We start from the raw sequence: 24502 nt of genomic DNA, 5'->3' as shown, positions 1-24502 counted from the left end.
GATATTTGCCACACATTGCCTTGTTACAACCGTGGCAATGATTTGAAGTATGATTTCCTTTACAAAATATTTTCAACTGATATTTTTTTCGTTTTTGGAACAGTGATAGTTGTTGGTAGACCTGGTGTTGCTAGACGTAGTTCCAGATTTCGGGAGACAAGGTATGGGGCCCATAATTCTTCACACAACCGAAGAATAAACTTACGGAAACTGAGTCTACTTCCAGTTATTTCTTTATAAATAATCCATGCATTTATTGCTTCCAAGTCAAGAGTATGATAAAACACGTACATAGGCCATCGTCTTGAAGTTGCTTTTGTAGTATAAAGACGCGTCATTTGGTCCTCTACACCAACAATTGCATCTTTGTGTTCACTTGTGTTCGCCAACAATTGTATCTTTATTACGTAGATGATCAGTACCAGTATAAGGGTAACCATTTACAATAAACATACATAAATATAATTTTACCCATTTGACAGGAATTTGAAAGAAAGGATCGTCGAATTTGCCAGAAAACGATAATAACTTACACGGGGCCAATTTGGTCCCTTTAGACTTCTATGGTAGATTTGTTAAAAAAACCATTAAATAAATTTAGTAAACAATATTTTTTTGTTTTAAATAAGGCTTTGTATCAAAATATTAAAAGTCATAAAATATGAAAATATTATTGCCTCAAATAAAAAAACTAGAATAACTTTAAACCGCAACAGAGGCCAAATTGGCCCCTCCGGCTTTCTAATGTTAAACAATTTTTCGACCACGGCACCGCCCGGCACCTTGTGGATATGTTATAAGGACCTCTTTTTGAGTAAGTTTGTGCAAAAAAATCGAATCGGAATAATTTCGCTAGCGGGGGCGACGATACAGCCCGGTCTATAAAGATATTACAATAAGAAGAAGAGTACGACAAGGATGTGTATCCCCTCTACTTTTTAATATGGGCTCAGAAGAGATGTTTAAAGAGGCACTAAAAGACATTAATTAAAGCATATCAGTTAGCGGAACACTAGTGAATAGTCTAAGATGTGCAGACGATACAATACGCCTTGCGGGCAGCAGGGAAGGGTTACAAATTTTGATTGATCGCAATAAGCAGTACTGCGAGAGATATGAATGGCTCTTAACACAAAAAAAAACAAAGAGCATGATTGTCAGTAAGAACAAGATTGATGACGCAGTGCCGGATTAACCATTAGGCAAAGTAGGCAGTTGCCTAGGGGCCTCGCAGGGCCCAAAAAGAAAAAAATAATAGTTAGATTTAAATAAAAGTTATAAATCATATTATGTTGAAAAATTCAAATATCGCGCAATACCATAAAAGTGATGGTGGACGTATAAAATTACATTACAATGCATACTTTTGTTCACACAGAAAGCCTATGCTGTAAGAATAGGTCGCTAATGAATGCCGTTTGGTAGAAGGAACAGAGTCAGTCTGCACGGTTTCTTAGAAAAGTAGTAAGAGCAAGAGCAACAAATGGGTCAGCACCCCCCTCGCTAACCTCTCCTTCATTACCCATGCCTTTTGCTACATATCAGGCAAATGCAATGGTCTCCAGACTCATTTATCTAAGATTAACAAACTTGCGATTTAAATATTTCTTGTGCTGCACACCCGCTTTAGTTGGAGTAAAGTGCTGCTAAAAGTTGCGTTGGAGCAAAATCTTATTTTGGATTTGTTCAGCCCGTGTACAACTTTTTTTCAGCCTCTACCCACCATTAGGCAGCTACGATAAAATGCTTAAATGAAACTCCAATAAGCAATCCCATTCGCCAAGATCTAAACCTTGTCCTTAAAAGAACAAGCAGCACTAGGTGGACTGCAAGGGCTGATGCAACAAGAGCTTTGTCTAAAGGTTACAACACCTTCAAATCTGTTCTTCATACTCTTGCTGAAGACCTTAATAAGAAAGCTGAAACAGTTTATCATGAGGCTAAGTGTTTGTTGAAACAAATGTCAAAACAGAAACATTCATAATGATTGAGTTTTATTCGACAATTTCAGAACTCATCAACGCTGTCAGTAAATCATTACAGAAAGAAGAGATTGAACTTTAAACTTCAGTCAGCTTTTAAATTCACTTTTGGAGTTCTTACGGTCCCAAAGAGATAATTTTGCTTACTACGAGCAGAAGGCCTTCGATCTACAATGCTTTGAAGATTCCTACGAGAGTAGATAAACAAAAGCGAACAAAAAAAATACATTTTGATGATGCTAATTTCAATGAAGTTTTTCTACAGGGTAAAGAAAACTTAAAGGTTGAAACGAATCTACCAATTTTGGATAAACTAATTATTGAGTTGTCGGCAGTTCTGTTGACAGCGTACGAGTCAGTGAACTCAGTATTTGGTGTTTTGTGTGTTTTTCAAAAACTGAGTGATACTCAAATAAAGGAGTGTGCTTCAAAACTACATGAAAACTATACCTATTGATTATATTGAACCTGAAATTTAAGATAAACAGCAGTTCAAATATTTTATAGTCCATCTTCAGCCAGTCTTTAGGACTTGCAGCGAACACAATTTATTCCTGCTTCATAGTCTTTTCGGGTTATTTATGAGATAAAATTCGAATCGAAGTTTCCAAATTTGCCGGTAGCTTTTAAGATTTATCTTACGCTATACACTAATGATTACAAATACAACAGGCGAACGGTCATTTTCAAAAATGAAAATTATTAAAAACTGTCGCCCTTCAACAATGGCACAAAACAGATTAGCATTTCCCTTAATTATGGCCATTGAGAATGGTGTGCTCGAAAATTTTTAATTTGAAAATATTTTAAGTAGTTTTGTTTGTTTGAAACGCAGAAAAGTTGCTTTATAATTATAAGGCTTTTAAAACTAAAAATAAATTTAATATATAATAATTTATTATTGCATAATTATGTAATAAGTAATAGTATATTATTCAACGAGCATGTAAAGATGGGTATTGCTCACGGTGATGGAGTTTGCGACACGAGCCGAAGGCGAGTGTCGTTATTCATGGGAGTGAGTAATAGCCATTATATGTATAATACTATACTTTTTCTACGACCCTTTTTTTATTAGTAGAAAAATTATTGTATCTACTTTAAAATGATTCGTTTAATGATACTATAACAGAAAAAAAAACTAAAATAATTTTTTATTGTTTTAAAATTTAAAATATCTTAGAATAATTTTGTTTTAATCTAAGCAAAATTATATAAGTAAACAGTTTCTTGACTGTTTCTTTGTTTTATTTCTTCGAGCAATACGTTTTACAAAATGAAACAAAAATTTTGAGTTTAAGTCTACAAAATGTCCACTAATATACCAAAGGTATACCGCTCGGAGATGGAGGGGTTATCCGAGGTTTTGGAGGGAAAAGACAAAAGTTTTCTAAGGGGCCTCCTAGCTTGGGTTGCCTAGGGGCCCCAAGATTCTTACTCCAGGACTGGATGACGAAACAATCTACATTACAGAACAAGCTTTAGAGAAAGTACCCAGATACAGTTACTTGGGTTGTGAGCTAAATGAACAATGGCCCTTCAAATAAAAGGACGCATTGAGATGACCAGAAGCGCTTTCAATAAGGTGAAAACAGTATTATGCAATGGGAAATTGGGAATATAAATTAGAATTAGACTATTGAGATGCTACGTATTTTCTGTCCTTTTCTATGGAGTTGAAGCTTGGACAATTGTGGACGCAACTTAAAAAAAACTTACCAGCTTTGGGATGTAGAATTATCGAAGAATGTGGAAACCTCAACACTATGAAGTTATGACTGTTATGATTATGACTGTTATAAAGAAAACACTTTATGACTACTTAAACTTTTCGGTTATCTTCGCCATTTTCAATAAGCACTTTAATTATATAAACATCAGTGGCGGCAGGTCAGGGTCAGCAGTGCCGACCCACACATTTATAGATATTATAGATTTTTTAATATTCAATTTAATCAGAGTTTATGTCATTTTTTGTATCTATGAAATAAAAAAAACTGTCGGATAATACAGACTAAATTTTATTCATGGTTTTTAAAAGGATTCGACCAATCCGAGCGTTAAGTGATTCCTGCGCGTAAGAGACTTTTCAAAAAATGAATGATCCGAGCCATTCATCTGACTGTTCGGCTAGCCGACCCCAGCTCATCCGTAGCTTCACGATTTACACGTAAAACTCAACGAAAAATACAAGTCGATGAGCAACCAAACACATTTCTCCGTAGGCATTAAGCGGCAGCATGCGGCAGGTACGGCACATTTAAATCTGCCTTGGTAAATTCACTTGGAAGCATCGGCAGAAATTGTAAAAAATAATCACGCCGTTTTACGGCGTTTAATTGATATTGTAATTTTTTAAGTTGTCAGAAATTATCATTTATTTATAGATATATAATATCGTAGAACCGTTATAATATCATATAATTATAGATAATTAATAAAATTGTTTAAGAAATACGATTTGGATTTTCTAATTTACTTTCTGATTTTAAGATATTTAGCGGCATGGCTAATGAACTAATGTAGGAATGAACTAATATTTATAATCAATTAGTTACATTTTTAAAAAAGTTATTGGATCTGAGATTCACAAAACCATTTGCTTTTCGCTAGAAGTAGATGAAACTTCTGATTATCATGTCATTTACAATAATTATCAACTGTTATCCGATACGCGTTACGTGGTAATATTTATGAGAGGTTTTTAGGTTTTACAGACGTGAGTAAAAGCAATAAGGCTCATATTTTGGTCTTTTAAAGAACAGATTAAAATTTTTTGATATCAAAAATAAATTGGTAGGACAAACTAGGGCAACCTTATGATGGCGCTGCTGTGATGTCTGGTGAATTGAACGGTCTCTCAGGCAAAAGTTAAAACTATTGCACCACAAGCTTTATTTACTCACTGTCATGGGACTAGAATGAATTTAGTTTTGCAGGATAGATGCGTGTAAAAAAATTAAAGAATATCGTCTTTTCTTGCCAGTTTAGCTCGCCCAAACGAACTACTCTTTTAGAACAATTTGTTTCGAAAAAAATGCAAACAGTTTGTCAGATAAGATGAAATTTTAAACCTCGGTTAGTTTCCACTGTAGCAGATTTTCGTGAACAGCTTTTGGAAGTTTTTTAATTTATTACCGAAGGCGTCGATTTTGAAAGTTGTGATGTGATATCTTGATCCGTGAAGCAATCGGTTTGAGGACTTCATTAAATGATTACTCTTTTAATATTCTTTTAAATATTTTTAAGAAATTGTTTGCCCAAACCGATTTGATATTCATTGTTGTTCAAAATCAGTCAACTGACATTATTTATTCCAAAGATAGAATAAGAAAACTGGTGCAAAATCTCAAAGATTTTCGTCATTATAGTAGTTTCCAATATATACGCAGTGACGTTTTCGGGTTCGCCTTCGCTTGATATTTCCGAACCACCCCAAAAAAGACAAAGGCATGATACAGATCTCGAAAAACGAGTATATTTTGAAAAATTGGATACCTACTATGTATTATGCAAATAGATAGTCGTTTTTCGAATTTTGAAGATTTGCAAATTTTTTACCTCTTTGACGATTCAAAATATATAAGTTACCTTCGCCAAAGAATTTTCAAGATATTTATTATTACAAATTACTTAAAAATTACTCTGATCCAAATATTTTCAGAAAGTTGGATAAGTTACAAAATATGTGTAATTTTATATAGTAAGTATTGCAATTCATTACAACAAACTGATCATCAATTCTCTTATTACCACCAACTTCTGCTTTAAATGAACGGAATTTCTCTTGTCTCAAAAGAATCAAAACATATTGTCAAAACACCATGAAACAAGAGAGAATGTCAAGTAAACCAAACAAAAAAATCTCCTATGATGATTTAAGCCTTTTAATTAGATGGTATACCTATATGAGGAGACAAAAAGACCTTGCCGACCCTGTCTCTAAGGCCACGAGCCGCCACTGATAAACATTACTTCATACAATTTATATTTATGTCTGCTATTTGCTAGTTTGCGATAAATTCCATGTCTACGAAATTTTATAGATTTCGTTTATCCCAAACCCTTCTTTCAGTGCGTCATTAATTTTGACGTCAAATAATATTTTAAGAATGTCGCGAATCGTTGCGTGACATTTTAGTTAAATCTGACAGTTGTCAGAATTTTTATATTTATAAAAATATCAATATTTATATAAATATTTGCCAGAATATTAATATTTAAAATATTTTAAGGAAAAACTAAATCAATATAAAATAAAATTTCACTATACAATGTCCGATTATACCAATGACATATTTACGTCATTGAAAAATACTAACCTAGAATTACAACGGGTCATTTTATCCGTTTTGCGGTATCCGTTGCAGCATTTTGAAAGTACTGTCACGATAGATTACTTTTGTGCCAAATTATCTTTATTCGCATCATGGATTGGTTATCTGTTTAGAGTATTGTAATTATCAACCAATTATATACATCTATAGGTATAAGTCGCTTTAATATGGAAATACCCGTCCACGAATACATATGTAATTTTCGAAATTCTATGTGCAATAATCACGGACGTATGTTTTTTTCTGTCACTTCGAGCTTAATGTGTTAGAGCGAATTCGAGAAACTATGACGCACTAAAAGAAGGGTTTGGTATGAACTGTATTTTGATGTATCTCTGTTAATACTTGTATTAATTTCATTATTATTTGTATAATGTACCTATTAGCGCCGGACTCCACTTGCGATTTTCCAGTCGCGCGATTGTTTTGTCGCGAAGATTGAATACACTGTTTCAAATACAAGTCAATCCACGATCATTTAGTCGCAAATGAATTGACTTGTATTTGAAACAATGTGTTCAATCTTCGCGACAAAACAATCGCGCGACTACAAATCGCAAGTGGAGTCCGGCGCTTACTGATCCGATTTTTGATTTGTTTTATTAATAATTGTAATAATTTCATTATCAGTTGGATATTAATCGCTGGCTTTATAAATATAAAATAAAATCTATAAAAAATAAATCAAAACTTACCTTAATGTAGTAAATCAGACATTCCGACATGAATGGATCTTCATTTAAATTAACTAAATGCGGTGTGCACTTAGGAGAAAATACGCCCACTGTATTACCATCCTCTTTTACTGCAACACCCATTTCTGCAAAGACAGCTTCGCGCTGTATTCTTATTGCCTCCGTCTTCTTTAATTTTTCTTCCCATGTTTCATTTAGTTCTAAAATAAAATAATATTGATTGTAGACGACGCAATGAACAAAAAAGTTATTTCCATTAATGATTGATTACGGTACAATATTATAAAATGCAAAACTATGCAATAACAGTGACAATCCAGCTCTAACTTATTGTATTGTCTTTTAAAGCGATCAATCGTGATATTATTGCGATTTCCAGGGCCCCCGTAAGGTCTGCTGGCGCCTGTGTGCAAAAAAGGATTTTGGCGCCTCTTAGGCATTTTGGTTCATGTTTATTTATTGATTTTTTAGAAGGTAGGTCGATAGGTAGGTTCTTGAATAAAGCCAAAAACTGAAGTTTAGAAGTCATAATAAGTTTTAATGAGTTTTCCCCGAAAATTACTTCATTTTTTTGGTTATTTCACGTCGAAATATTCGATTTGGAATTTGACAAATAAGAAAGTTTTTCTCATGAGCTCCAATTTTGCTTTTACTAGGTCTATAGACTTCATGAATACACCATTTTTTTCGTTTTTTTATAAGCTACATTTTTGAAAAATACTTAGTTTTTGAATTATTTACGAAAAACCGTCTAAAAACGTGTTTTTTTTTGTTGAAAAATAAACATTTTCACTCGCAAATGACTCAAAAAGTATTGATTCAGTTATAAAACTCTATAGAACAAAAGTTGCTTAGAATTAGTCAGTTTATCCATTTCTGGACTTATTTTAAACCTGTTATATATTTAGTAGTTAAGATCTAAGGCTACTAATGTCTACCTTAGTTACTAATGTTTTTATGTTTCTAGATTAATATAATGTTGTCACTGTCATTAAATATAAATGAATAAATACTAAATACTGTTAACATGTCCATTTCTTGTATATAAAATTGGCGACGAGATTAGTAGAATGGACATTAAAAAGCTAAAAAAAAGTACGAGCCTGTTTACGAGGCACTCTGACAAAAACTGAAAACTGTTTATATGAACGAGAAATCACAAATGAAGAAATTGAATCCAGATTACATACGTTAGAGGAAACCATAAAGAAATTTCAAAATATACAATATGATATCGAACAAGAAACTGAAGACGCAGATATAGAACAAGAAACACAAGAAAGATTTGAATTTGAAGAAAAATATACAGTGATAAAAACCAAACTCCTAATTTTGCGAAAGAAAAATGGATCAAACGACCAAGATGTTTTATGTAGTACAAAAATTCAAAACTACCATAAGATACAATTACCAAAAGTTAATTTTCAACCATTACAAGAAACAGAAACAATTAATAACTTTACAAGGAGATTGACGGTATTTTTCCTATTAAATAACATCACAGATGAGCAAAGTAAAATTTATTTTCTATTATCTACGATTTCTCCACAACTTTATGATACTTTACATAATCTTTGTTCTCCGGAGGATCCATTAAATAAAAGCTTTGAAGAATTAATTAAACTACTTGATGATTTTATTGATCCTAAACCTAGTTTGTGGGCTCAACAACATAAATTTGTTACACATTTACAACGACAAAATGAAACTGTTGCAACATACGCTGCAGAACTCAAGAAACTTGCTTCTAACTGTGAATTCAAATGCCAGAATTGTTGTAAGTCCACAATAGATGGATTTTTATCGTTACAGTTTATCAGAGGATTGCATGACAGCGAAATTCGAATAAAAATTCTACAAGACAGAGAAACACACACATTCTCAAAATTAATTCAGATAGCTACATCAATTGAAATGGGAAAAATAGAAAACAATAAAATATCTGCAGACATACGTAATGAAATTGAAAAGGTGAACAAATTATCGACATCTGTAAAAAACCCTCAAAGATCATGTACTTACAAGAAAAAACATGAAAATATAACATTAAAAGACTTAAGGGGAAAATGTTTCAGATGTGGACAACCAGATCATAGATCCAACGAATGTTGGGCCATTAAAAGAACTTGCCACAAATGTCAAATAGAGGGACACCTAGCAAACGTTTGTTTAAAAAGAAACAATGCACTCCAGATTAATGATTGTACCAGTAATACAAGTGAAGAATCTATCGGCGAAATAAACCTTGTTAAGGATGAACGATCTGAAAAATATACAATTACAATCAGTATTGAAAATAGGCCAGTTACTATGGAATTTGATACAGGGGCTACACTATCTCTTATATCACTAAAATTGTACAAACAATTGAACATTCCAAAGAAAATTTTTAAAACAGACTTAATATTAAGAACTTACACAGGAGAAGTAATCAAACCTACTGGAGTTGCTTATGTTAAATGTAACTACAAGAACCAAACCTTCTTCAGCAAATTATACATTATAGCTAAAGACGTTGATCCTTTATGCGGACGTAACTGGATGAAAGAAATAAATGTTGAATTGGCAGATGTACGAAGACTACAAACTGTTGAAATACCCAAATTAGACCAACTTCTTGAAGAATTTGCAACATCAGTATTTAGGTCAGACCTAGGAAAAATACCAAATTTCAAAGCTCGTTTGAACTTACAGGAAAATACACAACCAATTTTCATGAAGTCTAGAAGAATTCCATACGCTCTAAAATCGAAAGTAGAAGCAGAAATAGAACGGCTAAGTTCTGAAGGTATTATAACAAAAATCGACCATAGTAATTGGGGTACACCCATTGTACCTATTGTTAAACCTAATGGGAGTATAAGACTATGTGCCGATTACAAAATAACTTTAAATAGAGTTATTAAAGACGGAAAATACCCGATACCTATCATAGAAGATATTTTTGCCAAAATGAATGGTGGTAAATTATTTTGCACATTAGATATTAAACAAGCTTACCTTAATATGGAGATGGACGAAGACAGCGCCCAAATACAAACTTTAAGCACTCATATGGGAACATACAAAGTAAACAGACTGATGTTTGGTGTAAAGTGGCTCCCAGTTTATGGCAAAGGTTCATGGATAATTTACTTAAAGGTTTAGAAGGCGTACAATGTTTTTTTTGATGATATAATAATTCAAGGATCAACAGAAGACCAGCTATTACTAAGATTAAGAGAGGTACTTACCAAGTTAAAAGAAAATAACCTACGGGTGAATAAAGAAAAATGCCAATTTTTTTAAAAAGAACATAAACTATTTAGGACATACAATTGATAAAGATGGGCTCCATAAGAACAAAGACAAAATTAAAGCTATAATAGGTATGGAACGGCCTTCTAATATAAACGAATTGCGAACTTTTCTGGGTATGGCTAATTACTACAACAAATTTATTGCTATCTATATCAAATCTTGCGTCTATATCAAATCCTCTAAATCAACTCTTGAAGAAAGATAAAAAGTTTACCTGGACTGTGAAATGCGAAGAAAGTTTTAACAGAATTAAAACGGAAATTGAAAGTGAAAACGTATTAACACATTTCGACCCAAGAAAACCTCTAATCATAGCCACGGATGCTTCACCAACAGGACTTGGAGCAGTCCTTTCACACATAGTTGAAGACGGCTCAGAAAGACCGATAGCTTTTGCGTCAAGAACCTTAACCAATGCCGAAAAGAAATACAGTCAGATTGATAAGAAAGCGACTGCGATATACTGGGGTATAAAAATTTTTTTTCATTTTTGCTATGGACGAAAATTTACTCTGATTACTGACCACAAACCGTTAACATCAATCTTTCATCCCCACCATAATCTACCAGAACTGAGTACAATGAGACTTTTTCATTATGCTCATTTTTTATCTGGATTTGATTATGATATACAGTACAGAACAAGCACAAAAAATGCTAACGCAGACTTTTTGTCGCGGTTTCTTGTTGAGAATATAAATACATATGAAGTAGATCAACATGGCTTATACCAAATACAACAAATTCAGATATTAGAAATTAGCCCAGATATAATCGCTAAGGAGACAGAAAATGATATCGAATTACAGAAAATAATTAAAGCACTAAGAACAGGTCAATCTCTGAAACAATATGGATACAAAGACAATGAATTTACTTTACAAGATGACTGTATTTTAAGAGGAACAAGGGTAGTAATACCACATAAATTTCGTAAATTTATTCTTAACGAACTGCACGCGGGACATATTGGTATATTAAAGATGAAACAACTAGCACGCAGTCATGTCTACTGGAAAAATATTGATAAAGATATTGAAGAAAAAGTTAAATCATGTAGATCATGCCGTTTAGAACAAAATGAACCACCAAAGACACATTTACATTACTGGGAAGAGCCCACAGGTCTCTGGCAAAGAATCCATATTGACTTCGCTGGACCAATTTCTGGTTCTCAACTATTCATTGTGGTAGATGCATATACAAAATGGGTGGAAATTATATCTACAAAGGTAACAACTAGCTCGTGGTGTATACAAACGCTAAGACAAATATTTTCCACGTTCGGAAATCCCTATGTGCTGGTATCTGACAACGGCCGACAATTTGTTTCAGCAGAATTTAACAAATTTCTATCCAATTGCGGTATCACCCATAGAACTATTGCTCCATATCACCCAGCAACGAACGGTCAAGCAGAACGATTTGTACAAACTATAAAAAGGACCCTGCGCAGCTTAGCGGGGGAGAGCAATAGCTTAACTGATAAACTACTTAAAGTACGAACACGTTTACGTCGTACACCAGGTATTAACGGTTTCACCCCGTATGAGCTTATGTTCGGACGAGAAATTAGAACGGATCTTCATGCAATGTTAAGAAAACCTTGCAAACACACAACTTCCTTTCCATCAGACAGGCCTACACCTGGTAGGGAATTTGCCTTGGGAGACAGAGTTCAGGCTAGAAAGTACTGCAGTGATCAACGATGGGTATTTGGAAATGTAATCAGACGCATAGGTTACTTACATTATGAAATACGAACAGATGATGGTCTACTTTGGAAACGTCACTTAGATCAGCTGCTGCCAGCACCTCTAGTCTTGTAGTTGGGAATTGGGGCGGAGGACTGTTATATATTTAGTAGTTAAGATCTAAGGCTACTAATGTCTACCTTAGTTACTAATGTTTTTATGTTTCTAGATTAATATAATGTTGTCACTGTCATTAAATATAAATGAATAAATACTGTTAACATGTCCATTTCTTGTATATAAAAAACCTATATTTTTTCACCACCGAGAAGGGGTAATATTCACCCCCCAAGCAAAAGCAACCAACGACACAAGTCCAACTTTGAAGTGGAGGGTAAGGGTAGAACCTACATCCAAATTTTCGTGTAATTCGTTGGTCACCCTGAAAATTATACGGTATCGTCGTATTGCACGTCCAATTACTGGGCTATAGGTACAATGGAAAAATAAAAAATAGCTTTTGTAGTAGCGATATTTTCTGAGACTTTGCTGTTGTAAACTCATCAATTACATCTCTAACATTTATACCATCAAAAATTTCTTGTTCAATTGCTAATATTGCTAGACCAGGCAATCGTTCTTGAAGCATTGTCCAAATGATTTTTAACTTTGAAAAAGATCGCTCGTCAGCAGCTAAAGATACAGGTAATGTCAAAAGAATTCTTAGTGAAATGCTTATGTTTGGAAGGTTGAAGATTAAATTGTTTTCAAATATATATTGTAAAATACTTAAGGGGTCAGTATCATCAGGTAATGAAAATAACTTTTCAATTTCATTAAACAAATCATTGGAGTCTATACCTATCCTTATTATCCTGATCTGTCAGTCATTCTTTAAGAACAAAATAACGTTTTAAAAGATCGCTGTCACTTAATTTAACCTTTAACTACCCGCGCATCAAGTTATAACATAACTACACGCGTGGCGTACTTTATACGCCACAAGAAAATAACACTTAAAAACAGCGGATTTATTTTCTTTTGCAAAAATACACTTAGTTGTTTGTTATAAACCTTATTCGGCATCAGTGAATACTTGGAGTTCCTTCTCAGTAAGTCGATTGGGATTTATAACTGGAATCATGGAATAACTGGATTCCATGATAAATAAAATTACTAATAAAAAATTTTTTGAAATGTGATTTTTTACAGGAGAAAAAGTATTGCTTATAAAGAAAAATATGTGTTGTGCCATAATGACTAAAAAACAATTGAAATATGTACTTATATTACTACTTATATTAATATAATCGTGGCGTATATTGTCCATCACCGGAAACAACAAATAAAAACTGTAAATTACGATCTCCCAGAAAGCCGATTATAACGAAACTAAAACCAAATTGTAAAGCACATTCCAATGATAGGTTAGAGAGATAAACAAGGTCAAAAATTAAATTTTTAAATATATTTGCAGTAGAATTCTTATATCTGGAGTACAAAATACGCCAGCGCGTGTAGTTAAAGGTTAAATATGTTTCGTGTGTATTTAGTATTATACCTAGTGTGACCAACTCCAATTCAGTCGAATCCGGGACAAGGCTGAAAAAAATACCTGAAATCCGGGACTTTTCAATGAAAATCGGGCCATTTTTGAAGTTATACTTCTTTACGATCGAGAGTGAAATTTTATCACATGCCGGGCGCATGCGCGCACAGACAGTATGTATTTCGTTGCTAATCTTTCATAGTCTGGGCTGATTATCGGAGAATAGGCCATTTTTGGGAAAAGTTATTTACCAGCAATTTTATTGCTGGAATCGAAGCTTATGATTATATATATTAATAATATAGGTATGCAAAGTCCGCAGATAGTGTGCTTCTTTTTTTATTAACAAAATGGCGCCCCCAAATCGTGTTTTTTTCAATTTTTGCTCCATAACTCCGAACATTTTAACTCTACACCAAAAACACCCTAATAAAAATTCACCGAAATTAAATTCTGCATATAGACGTGTTTTTCCAGATCTGCTACGACGAAAATTTTCCTCGGAAAATGCGGGTTTTCCCAACAAAATCTTTAAATTTCAAATAAAGTTTTAGATAAGAAATTATCTACCAATAGTTAAATAACTCGGTGACATAAAAGTTTTCTTGGTTTAGATTATAGTTTCAGAAGCCGGTGAAAATTAAACGAATATTTTAGCAACAATTCAATTGTTAATGAATAATTTACGGTCGCAATAATAACCAAAATAATTATGATACACTGATCAAACTTTGAAATCTTATAAATATAAGATGCCTATTTAATATTTTGTCAACAAAATATAAATTTTTAATTTTTTTGAATAATTTTTAAATGTTTAAAAAAAAGAGTTATAAACAAATTAACGTTTCTCAGAAAGTTTTTATTATATTCTAATTTTAAAAAATAGGTAAAACGCGTATTTTAAGGATTTTGAAAATTATGAAATAGCAAAGTAAACATAAGATTACTATGTTGTTTATAATTTTTTTTAATTCTTTCAAAGCGTAAAAGTTAGTTAAAAGTACAAGCTAATTACTTACAAAAAATATCGATTAGTAGTTTAATGGTTACATTTTAATTAAAGATTATAAATATTTTTTTTTTGTAATTTACACGCGCGAAAGCAGACTAATACAGTACCGTAGCTAATAACATTTTCACTCGAAGCGACAACCACCCGCGACGTACAGTAGTTAATAAATAAAATTAAGCTTCGGCTCTGTATCAAGCCTATTTTCGCGCTAAAAATTACAAAAAAAAACATTTTTAATCTTTGATTAATATATAACCATTGAACTAATGTTTGATATTTTTTGAGAGTAATTAGTTTGTACCATAAACTCATTTTTAAGCTTTGAAACAATTAAAACAAATTATAAAAAACGGAGTAATCGTATGTTTACTTTGCTGTTTCATAACTTTATTGCAAATGGTTAGAAAAAAATATTAAAGCATTCGTTTTCAAGACCTTTGAAATACGCATTTTAAGCATTTTTTTAAAATTATAATATAATAAACAATTTCTGAGAAATGTTAATTTGTTTATAACTATTTTTGTTAAACATTTAAAGATTATGGAAAAAAATGAAAAATTTATATTTTGTCGACAAAATATTAAATAGGCATCACATATTTATAATCTTTCAAAGTTTAATCAATGTTTCATGATTATTTTAGTTGTTATTGCGACTGTAAATTGTTAATTAACAATTGAATTGTTGCTAACATATTTGTTTAATTTTCACCGGCTTTTGCAGTTATAATCTATACCAAGAAAGCTTTTATTTCACCAAGTTATTTAATTATTGCTCCATAATTACTTGCCGAAAAAGATTTTTCGGGCTAGTTGGTCACACTAATTATACCTAATCCTATTTAATTTCTCAACTTTTGGTTTAAAATTAATTTCTATTAGTTTTGCAAATTATTTTTAAATTTTTGTCGCCTGGGTTTTGGCGCCCCTAAATGATGACGCCCGTGTGCAATGAACACTTTGCACATATGGTAGCGGAGGCCCTGGCGATTTCTAAACATAATATACAGGGTGGCCGGGTGAAAACGAAACCGAGGTATTGTCAGGAACTACATTTTTGAAAAATCCGGCGACAGGTGAATTTTTGATTAAAGGGGGACACATTTTTCTGGTATTTTCAAATACTCTACTTTCATTCCTAAGCCAGAATAAGAATCACCTAAACATTTTTTAATAGCAATGTCTTGGTCTTAGTCTTTAATTTTTTTAATTTAAATTATTTATTTAAAAAGGCTTTTAAAATTTTATTTACCTTCTTAATTAGTTAAATTAGTACGCCAACGGTTTAGATTTTAGTTTATTTCTTCGCACAGTTTTTGTTTTTTATCACATTTGTCACAATAAGTGAATGCTACGATATAAACAAATACTCTGTGATCGAAAAATCTGGGAAGGGCTGAAAGGATAGATACATAAGAGTGTGGTGAAACCCGCGTTGGTGTACCTAGGTGAAGTGTGGTATATAAAGAAGACTCAGGGAAAAATGGTGGAGGTAGCTGAAATGAAAATGTTACGGTAGATGCTGGGTAAAACTCGGATCAGGAAGGACTTGACTGAGAAAAAAGCTGGAGTATAAACGCAAAAAAAATTCAAGAACAAAGACTGCAATGGCTTGATCACGCTAGACGTAGAAATGAAAACTATGTGGGAGGAAGGATAGAGACGAACTGTTAGAAGTTGATGAAAGGAGAGGTAGAGTAAAACCTAGAGAAGGTTGAAGAAGATTGAAGGACTGGAAGGAATGCGACAGGGAACTTGAGGGAGAAAGGTTTAGGTGAAGAAGACAAGATGGACAGAAATGAGTGGCGAAGAACAGTAAAAAACCGACCCTTGAAAAGCGAAAAGCTAAGGAAGAAGAATATATTAGTAGAAAGTCGTGAAGAAACTGAAATCGTCGATAATCAGTTTGACTTTGTGCGAGGCTGCACAACAAATGCAATTTTCATTATAAAGCTTGATGAAAAGATACCGAAATAAATAAACAAACGCTTGAATTCAAGTCTATTCTGGTCTATTCTGTTTTTCTCCAAGTCTAGGAATGGCACCAATGGCAGCTATGTACGCCGTTGCTCCCGCTTGTCGGCGCTAGTCTAGTTTGTGGTCAACGTTTTGACAATTCGTGAAGTTTGTATATGGTGTTTTTGTGTACGATTTAATAAATAATAAATTATGGCAGAAAAATACGAATATTGGACTGTTTGTGCGTTGAAAAACGAATCGAGGAAAAGGAATTCGACAGTTACTTAAAAAAAGGAAGCCCTTATCGAAAGATAAACTATGTTAATCATCGTTTTAATGTTTTATTTCTATAGCCCAGACCAAAATAAAAATACTTATGTTGATCTAAGATTTATCGACGTTTTTCTCATCAGAATATCTTTGGGAAACCTGTGTCTTGATGTTCTCCATGACCACAAAGGCACAGCACAACACTGAGGCATTTTATTTTCTCAAATTAAATTCACACAGCGAAACAAATATCTTCTTCTTCTTTCTGGTATGTAGGCTCTAAAGCCTGTTTCTTCTTCAATATTAGCCTCCTAAATTGTTTAAATTATCGCACCATCTTTTTCTTGGTCTATCAATACTTCTTCGTCGATTTGGTGACTTATCTATTCGTACTATCCCATCATCTGCCATTCTACTAATGTGTTCGTTCAACTCCTGTTTCCGTTTTGTGACCCATCCATTTATGTCTTCTATATTGCATGATCTTCTTATTATTGATGATATATTATGATATTATATGCCGCGGTGACTGTCTGGTGCGGAAATTAAAATCCTATTTTTTCGTGCATCTACCTCAAAACTGGCCATTTTGGCGTTTATGCCGTTTTGCCTTGGCAGCGTCGATTTAAAAACTTAAAAAGTATTGACTTATTTTAATAACTTTATATAATAAATTTTGCTTTTAATTTGTTCTTTTATTGATTTGTGCAGTTATTTTTAATAAAATAATTGTCATCCCCCGAGAAGGGTTGGTAGCCACCCTCAGGGTAAAAGCGCACGATGGCACCATGTCACCTTTGTTTCTTGAGGTATCCTCTAACCACTTACCAATTTTCGTGAAAATCGATTGAGGTTCACCGAAATCGAAGGTAATAGTTGATTTTTACCTTCCGTGACTTTTTGCAATTTAATTATCTAAATGCGCGTATTTTGCGGGCTCATAAATTATTAAACGATATGTAGTCGCTAAATAATTAACTTAATTCATTTTAAGTACAACTCTCTCTTAAGCCGGGAAGATGGGGTGGTTTTCTTGCGAAGGGGTTGTAGCTCAATAATCGAAGTGCGCGTGATTTAAGAGTTTATTCTTAGAATATATAAGCTATACGAATTATATCCGCGATACGATATATTTTAATTTTTCTCAGCATTTTTCTCTAAGTTGAACCAATTAAAGGGTTGTTTGGGGGTGAAGTGGATGAGCTCAAAAATCGAAACTATATCACTTCGAAAGCTCATAAATAGCTCACAATTCTGCCACAAAGATCGATTCAATATCCCATTTTAAGTAGTGGGAGGGGTTGACTCTAAAATATTAAATTCCTGCCCAGTGTAACGAGCTCAAGATTTTTAATTTGCGAAATAGGAAAGCTCATAAATCAGCGCTATTTATTTTTTAATTTTTGCAAGTGGGGCGGGGGGCAGCTCAACAGGGGTCAAAAAATATCAAAATGAAACATGGTTTACAGCTTACCTGCTATAAGTTTTTCACTAGCTTGCAACTGGTCTACGGCTTCTTCAGCTAAAGAAGTGGATTGTGAACGACTTCGCTCTATTTCTTTGTTGTTTTTGGTGAGAATGCTGTCACCTGCTCCTACAACAGATTTAACTCGTAATATATTTAAAACCCTAAACCGTTTATACTAAAAGCTGTATATACACACTGAAATCATTCCGGCGCATTTAACAACTCCCTAATATATAAAAATTGTCTGATATCATTACATATATAGGTTAGGGAGTTGTCCATGGAAACATGGCGTTAGGTGAATTAAAGCAAAAGCGATCATTCTTCCTGATTTCTTCGGAAATACTTTCAGATACTGTAGAAAGATTACTGCTACAATAGGCTGATTTGTTTACGTGGGCGTCTACTGGACCTTTTAAAAATATACTAAACCGTAATTAAATATATCGGTATATAATGGAGCGGAGCTACATTTGCACTTTTTGTAATATTGAATGTGAATTAGTAATATAATTTGGCTATTCTGAAGTACTTTATATTCAAAATGCAACATTAGTGTTCTCCGTGGTTCTCTGTTTGAGCAAATTTATCGTTTATTTCCATAGCAGCATTTTAAGTTCAGTTCCATGTCACTTGCATGACTGGTAGAGCCTGCGAAGAAAATATGTAGGAATGCAACAGATAAGACAAAACAGGAGTAGATAACCGATGAAAACCTTCATACCATGGATTAAAAAATAACTTTTCTTTGCGGTTTTACATTGCAAATGGCAATACAGAGCCACAAAATATCAAATACAAAGTAAAGAGTGATAGAAAACATTTTTATAAAACAAAGTGTGAAGAAACTGAGGAGCTACAACATAAAAATGACAGCTTCAATATACATAAAAAGATTAAAAGGGGCTATTAGAAAAACTAAACCGATCAAACTCGAATTCATTCGTCACATAGCCAGAAGAACGGGGACCATGGAACTATGGGTTGTATAAGGAAAGGTAGAAGGCCAAAGAGCATGAGAAAGATCTATAACACGATGGGCAGACCAAATGAAGACTGGTTGGAAAATTCCTACATGAAGCCGTTCATCTAGGACATGATCGCAACCAATGGAGACAGCAAGCTAACAATATTGATAGTGCCACCACGCCCTGACAAGAGCTTAAAGAATGAGGAAGATGGCCAAAGAACAGTAGTACAAATAAGAAAACAGATATCTGCAGATATAGAAATAAAAACAGGAAGGTTCGTCAGAGTTGTGTGCATTCCCTAATGCTTTATATTTATAACATTTGTTCAAAAGCATTGGCTGATCTGGAATATGGCATTAAAATTAATGAAAGCGCAGTTAACAATCTGAAATATACAGACGATACAAGGCTGAGTATGAACTATCACTAAACAAAATCAAATTTATGCTTATACCAAAATCGGACTGTAACAGAGAAAACATAAATTTAAAGGGCAAGAAAATACAATTATTTAGGTACTCTAAAAGAGAATAAAGTACTAATTATTAAAAAAAGAGTAAATTAAAAAGATACAATTCCTCTACCTGGGACATATCATGAGGAGAGAACAATATCAATTACTTTGATGAACAACAACTATTAATGCCAGAAATGATAAGTGGAAGGAAGGAGATTAAAAGTATTCACCAACATCATATCTGTACTTGCCTTAATAAATATGCCACTTTAAACCAAAATGTGGCAGCCTTAACTCAGTCAGGGTTGCCAGATTGGGGTATTTTCCCACAATTTTGGAATAATTTGAAAGCGTCAGAGGAATTTTTCAAAGCAGAAATGGTTGGAGGAGATTTTTTTGGGGGGGGGCAATTATGAAAGATTTTAAGAAGTCATGGAAAAGTAAATTTGCGAATATACATAGAGCTGTATATTATACTCTCATATAATCGAAGAGATAAGACCTATGAATTATTTCCAGGGACCTCTGTTGATAAGTATGGTAGTATAATATTTTGGTTTACTGTTCTCTATATTTGACCACTAATTTAATAAAATGCGTCACAAATTTAAATTTGGGGGATTTGAGCTTCAATTTGAGGGAATTTCAGTTTCTAAGTGGGGGTTTTATAAAATCACATCTGGCAACTCTGAGCTCAGTGGTTATTTTATTGGCTTAACAAGCTAGAGGACCCGGGTTCGATTCTCGGCACTGACACTAGAAATTTTTTCAATAATTTTGATTTAAGGGATCAAGTAATGTTATGGGTATTTACATGACCTGAAAACCCTAACACTAGAAGGTTACACGAACTACTTTTTTTCAAAACCAAAATAGTAATAATCGATTATTAACTCTTTATTATTGTTTAAAATTGTTAATGATTTTCCCAACATGCTGATTTAATAAATTTTGGCTCCGTTCCTTTAAATTGTCCGGTTTTTCACATATTTATAATATATCACCAGACGCCCACGATATGCTACAGAAGCTAATTTAAACATAATATCAATGAATTTTTCTTTCACAGATCACATATTATTTGTTAGTAACAACGATAGCTTTAATATAAGAATATTCTACATTTGTCTTATATATTCTAAAAATAAATTGGTAATAGTTTTGGAACAGCATTTAGTTAATATTTTTTTTGAAAATACACCTAAACGTTGGTCGCTTTGTCTGACAGTTCTTTCAAAAAAATAAGTTGGACTCTGGGGAGTTATAGTCTGTCCGATTTTAATACAATAATGTTCCTAATTTACATATTCAAATACGAATCTAATGTCTTTTGATGGTAAAATGTGATATATTTAGACATAAAATTTTTTTTTTGTTTTAGATATCTTATCTAAAGTAAATTAAAACAGTAATACATTGAGCTGGTTTAATAGCTTGTTCTGGTGGTTACTATGTTTATCCTGATAATATTTTTATGCCTGATATAATAAATAACCCAGGATATAAAAAACATGTTATAGAAAAATTCCGCTACTATCGCTGTTACTAGCCTTTTGTACTTAATTGACAATTGTAATGGACTGCAGTAATAAGCAAGATAAAGAAATCTCAAAAATATTCTGTAAGTTACTAATTACCTAATGATAATGGAAATGTATATAATTCATGCCTGTTACATTACGTAACGTTAAACAATCCTATTACACAGTTAGTTTATTGTAGGTTTTTTACTTAAGTTTTCTTATGATTTCTAGGTACCTAAGTACCTAAGTTGTCGTTTAAGGTACATCACGATTATTGTACAATATTGGAAGAAAACTTCTTGTCGCATCTTATGTGGCAAAGAGAAAAATGGTTGAGTAAGCTTTGAAAGAAAGAATATCTTCTTAAGTACTTATTACATGAAAAAGTAAAAAACCTAGAGAGGCTTTCGGAAAGTAGAAAGGATAAACTACTTCGAAAATCAACCACAACCATCAGAACACACAATCTATTTTTTTAAATGCACTGGAAACGAGGGAAACTCTGTTCGCTGTAAATGTAGTTATGCAAAGATGTATGATTATTCACCAGCCAGTGTACATGTGATTTTTTGATTATAACAAAGGCATCCATATGGTCAGACATAATCGCCCTATCAAATTAATTGAAAAGAAAAATTTAGACATTAAAGACAGAACCATTAGCGCTCTCTATTACAACTGAATAGTTGTGATAAAGGAGAACAGCGTTTTTCCAGAAGAAATACAAATTGAGAGGTGTGTCAGGCGAGGCTGTGTCCAGTTCGCTACTGTGTTCAATGTATACTGTATACAAAATAATCCAGGAAGCACTGAAAGAACTAACCACAGGAATAAAAGTAAATGGTCGACCAATCAATAATATACGGTTCGCAGACGACACTATTCTAACAGCGAAAATTCTTGAGGATTACAACAAATTATTGACTCGGTGGTAGGAGTCAATGAAGAAAATGCGTTGTCCCTACACAAAGGAAAGCCTAAAAAATATGGGAACATATTAAAAAAGTTCAAAAATATAAGTATCTGGGAACAATATAATTAACAAGAATAATGAGTACACAGGAAAAATAAGAATAGGACAGGCAAGAAATGCTTTCAACAAACTAAAAAAAATCTGTAGTAGATACCTTACGATTCATTTAAAGATAAGACTTCTGGGCTGCTACGTCTTCTCCGTATTATTTTATGGGTTGAAGATGTTTCAGAGAGATTGAAAGTCTTAAGAGGAAAATGAGGTGAGCAATCAAGCTTAGAGGAGGTAGATGAAGCAACCATGAGGCTGAGAAACGGTAAAGATCTAGCAGAAGATCAGCTGGTAAAAATTATGGCTGGGACAATGAAAAAATGCCTAAGAGTAGGTCTTTTTCATCCAATAGGCTATAACATACTAAAAAATCACTTAAATCGGACAACAGGTTTAGAAAATTCGAGACATCTAACGTGTATAATTCATCGAGTGAGTCGATTTTTTTGCTCTCAAGTATATACCTATCTAATATGCGACTATCCGTAGATCTGTAAATGCGGAGTGGTATACAACCATTTGTTTACGAGAAGTTTCCTCAGAAAAATGAAAAAAATAAACAATCGAATCAGTCCTATACAGTTAAACGAAGACGTACTTTCTCATTACCTACTGAGAGAAGGTCTAACTAAAGTAAAAAAGTAAAAAATCAATGCGTGGTCAACGATTTTCAACACAACAAAGCAGTTGAAGTTTAAAGTTAAATAGGAAATGTTTCCTAAGCCATTTTCTGAGTGGAAAAATGCAATAGCTCTCATATAAATATGAAGAATATATCTATATTTACCAATAGAAATCGTCATAAAGTAAAAAATGGATATTTTAAATGGAATATGACGACCGACGTCTCATTTTCAACTTTAGTACTTAAATACGTTGAAACATATTCACAAAAAATTAACAACAGTTTAAATGCCTAATCTTATTTTCTATATTCTACATTGCTTCTGTTTACTTTTTGAACACTTAACAGGTATATACAGTGACTGACTTACACAAAAAAAAACAAGTGTTACTACCGTGCTCGATCTAATACACATTTAAGTGATGACCAACACACGGTTGTGTATAAACTAATGCTAACTGAACTGTGATAGATTAAAATGGAAGTTAACAATACAATGCTTGAATATGCTCCGGTAAGGTAACGTACGAATACCACAGGAGTTCGATTAAGCTGTTATTGCTTATCAAGTTTAACCAATTATCTTAATTACTTCCGCAAATCATTGAATTATGGTGCAGATAATAATGTAAGCGTTATTGTTAGGTTAGATATTATTATTAAGATATTTGTTTGTATTTAATTGAGTATCGATTATTTCTATCTATTCAGCTATTGTTTGATAACTTTAAGTAATTTATTTAGATTACAACTCTAAAAAACAATACAGGGTTGGTCACTCAAAAGTGTCAGTCCTCCCGATATTTTGGATTTTTTGAAAATGTTAAAACAGGTCGACATTTATTCCAAAAGAAACATCTTTTAACGATATAAATATCTCTCATTTGTCAACCCCCTCCTTTCCAGTACCACAAACCCTGTAAATTAAATAACATAAACATTTTGAAATATTTTAGGCGTTACTGGACTACATTCATGTACTTGTCGTAGTCTTAGTAATTCAAATGAAGCAGAAATGGTATTATAAATTTTGCGCTTTAAATATTCTCCTGGGAAAAACTCTAGAGGAATTAAATCGGGTGATTTTGCTGACCATTCAATAAAGCCTCTCCGTTCAATCTATTGCCTAGGAAACCGTTCATTTGTTAGAAGGTGCGCCGTCTTGTTGGAAAAATAAATAATCTTCTGAGTACGTTTATCATTTTTAATTATCTCTGTCAAAATGAGTTGAATAATGTCATCTAATAATTTAAGATATGCTTCTCCGTTTAAATTTTGCTCAAAAAGAATGGCCCAACAATACGATCTCCACGAATTCTTGCTCATACCTTTCATTTCAATGACTGTTGGGTACGTGTGTTTGGGTTAGGTTATTATTTCTGCTACGGATTTGTACAATGCCATTTTTGTCTAATTAGTTTTATTATATATTTGCTTTTTCACTAATGTGCCTACATTTGTTATGGTAATATTTGTCCATTATGTTTCTCAACATATTCGTCGGTATTTTGTCTGCTGTGTTCAGAAGCATTTTGTTTTTTGGTGAAATTTTCCAACTGCCACGTTATCAAACAAATTACGCGTGCATATAAATGAGAAGCGCTATAGGTAAGCAACACTGTGAGAAACAGCG

At 32.9% G+C, this 24502-nt stretch overlaps 1 protein-coding gene across 8 annotated transcripts in view; it reads right to left on the bottom strand.

Annotated features, from left to right (window-relative positions):
- Positions 1 to 24502, bottom strand: part of LOC114335103 (kinesin-like protein unc-104) — a 380719-nt gene that overhangs the window by 104083 nt on the left and 252134 nt on the right. For all 8 annotated transcript variants that reach the window (XM_050655714.1, XM_050655720.1, XM_050655713.1 and 5 more), the window contains 2 exons: positions 18276 to 18395; positions 7015 to 7214 (listed from right to left, as the gene is read on the bottom strand). In XM_050655714.1, coding sequence (XP_050511671.1) covers positions 7015 to 7214; positions 18276 to 18395 — 320 coding nt within the window. The remainder of the gene's footprint in view (positions 1 to 7014; positions 7215 to 18275; positions 18396 to 24502) is intronic.

This window comes from Diabrotica virgifera, chromosome 7 (genome assembly GCF_917563875.1).
Source record: "Diabrotica virgifera virgifera chromosome 7, PGI_DIABVI_V3a".
Taxonomy (NCBI): Eukaryota; Metazoa; Arthropoda; class Insecta; order Coleoptera; family Chrysomelidae; genus Diabrotica; species Diabrotica virgifera.
Note: the sequence above shows the minus strand (reverse complement) of the source record. Positions and strands in the feature narration are given on the sequence as shown.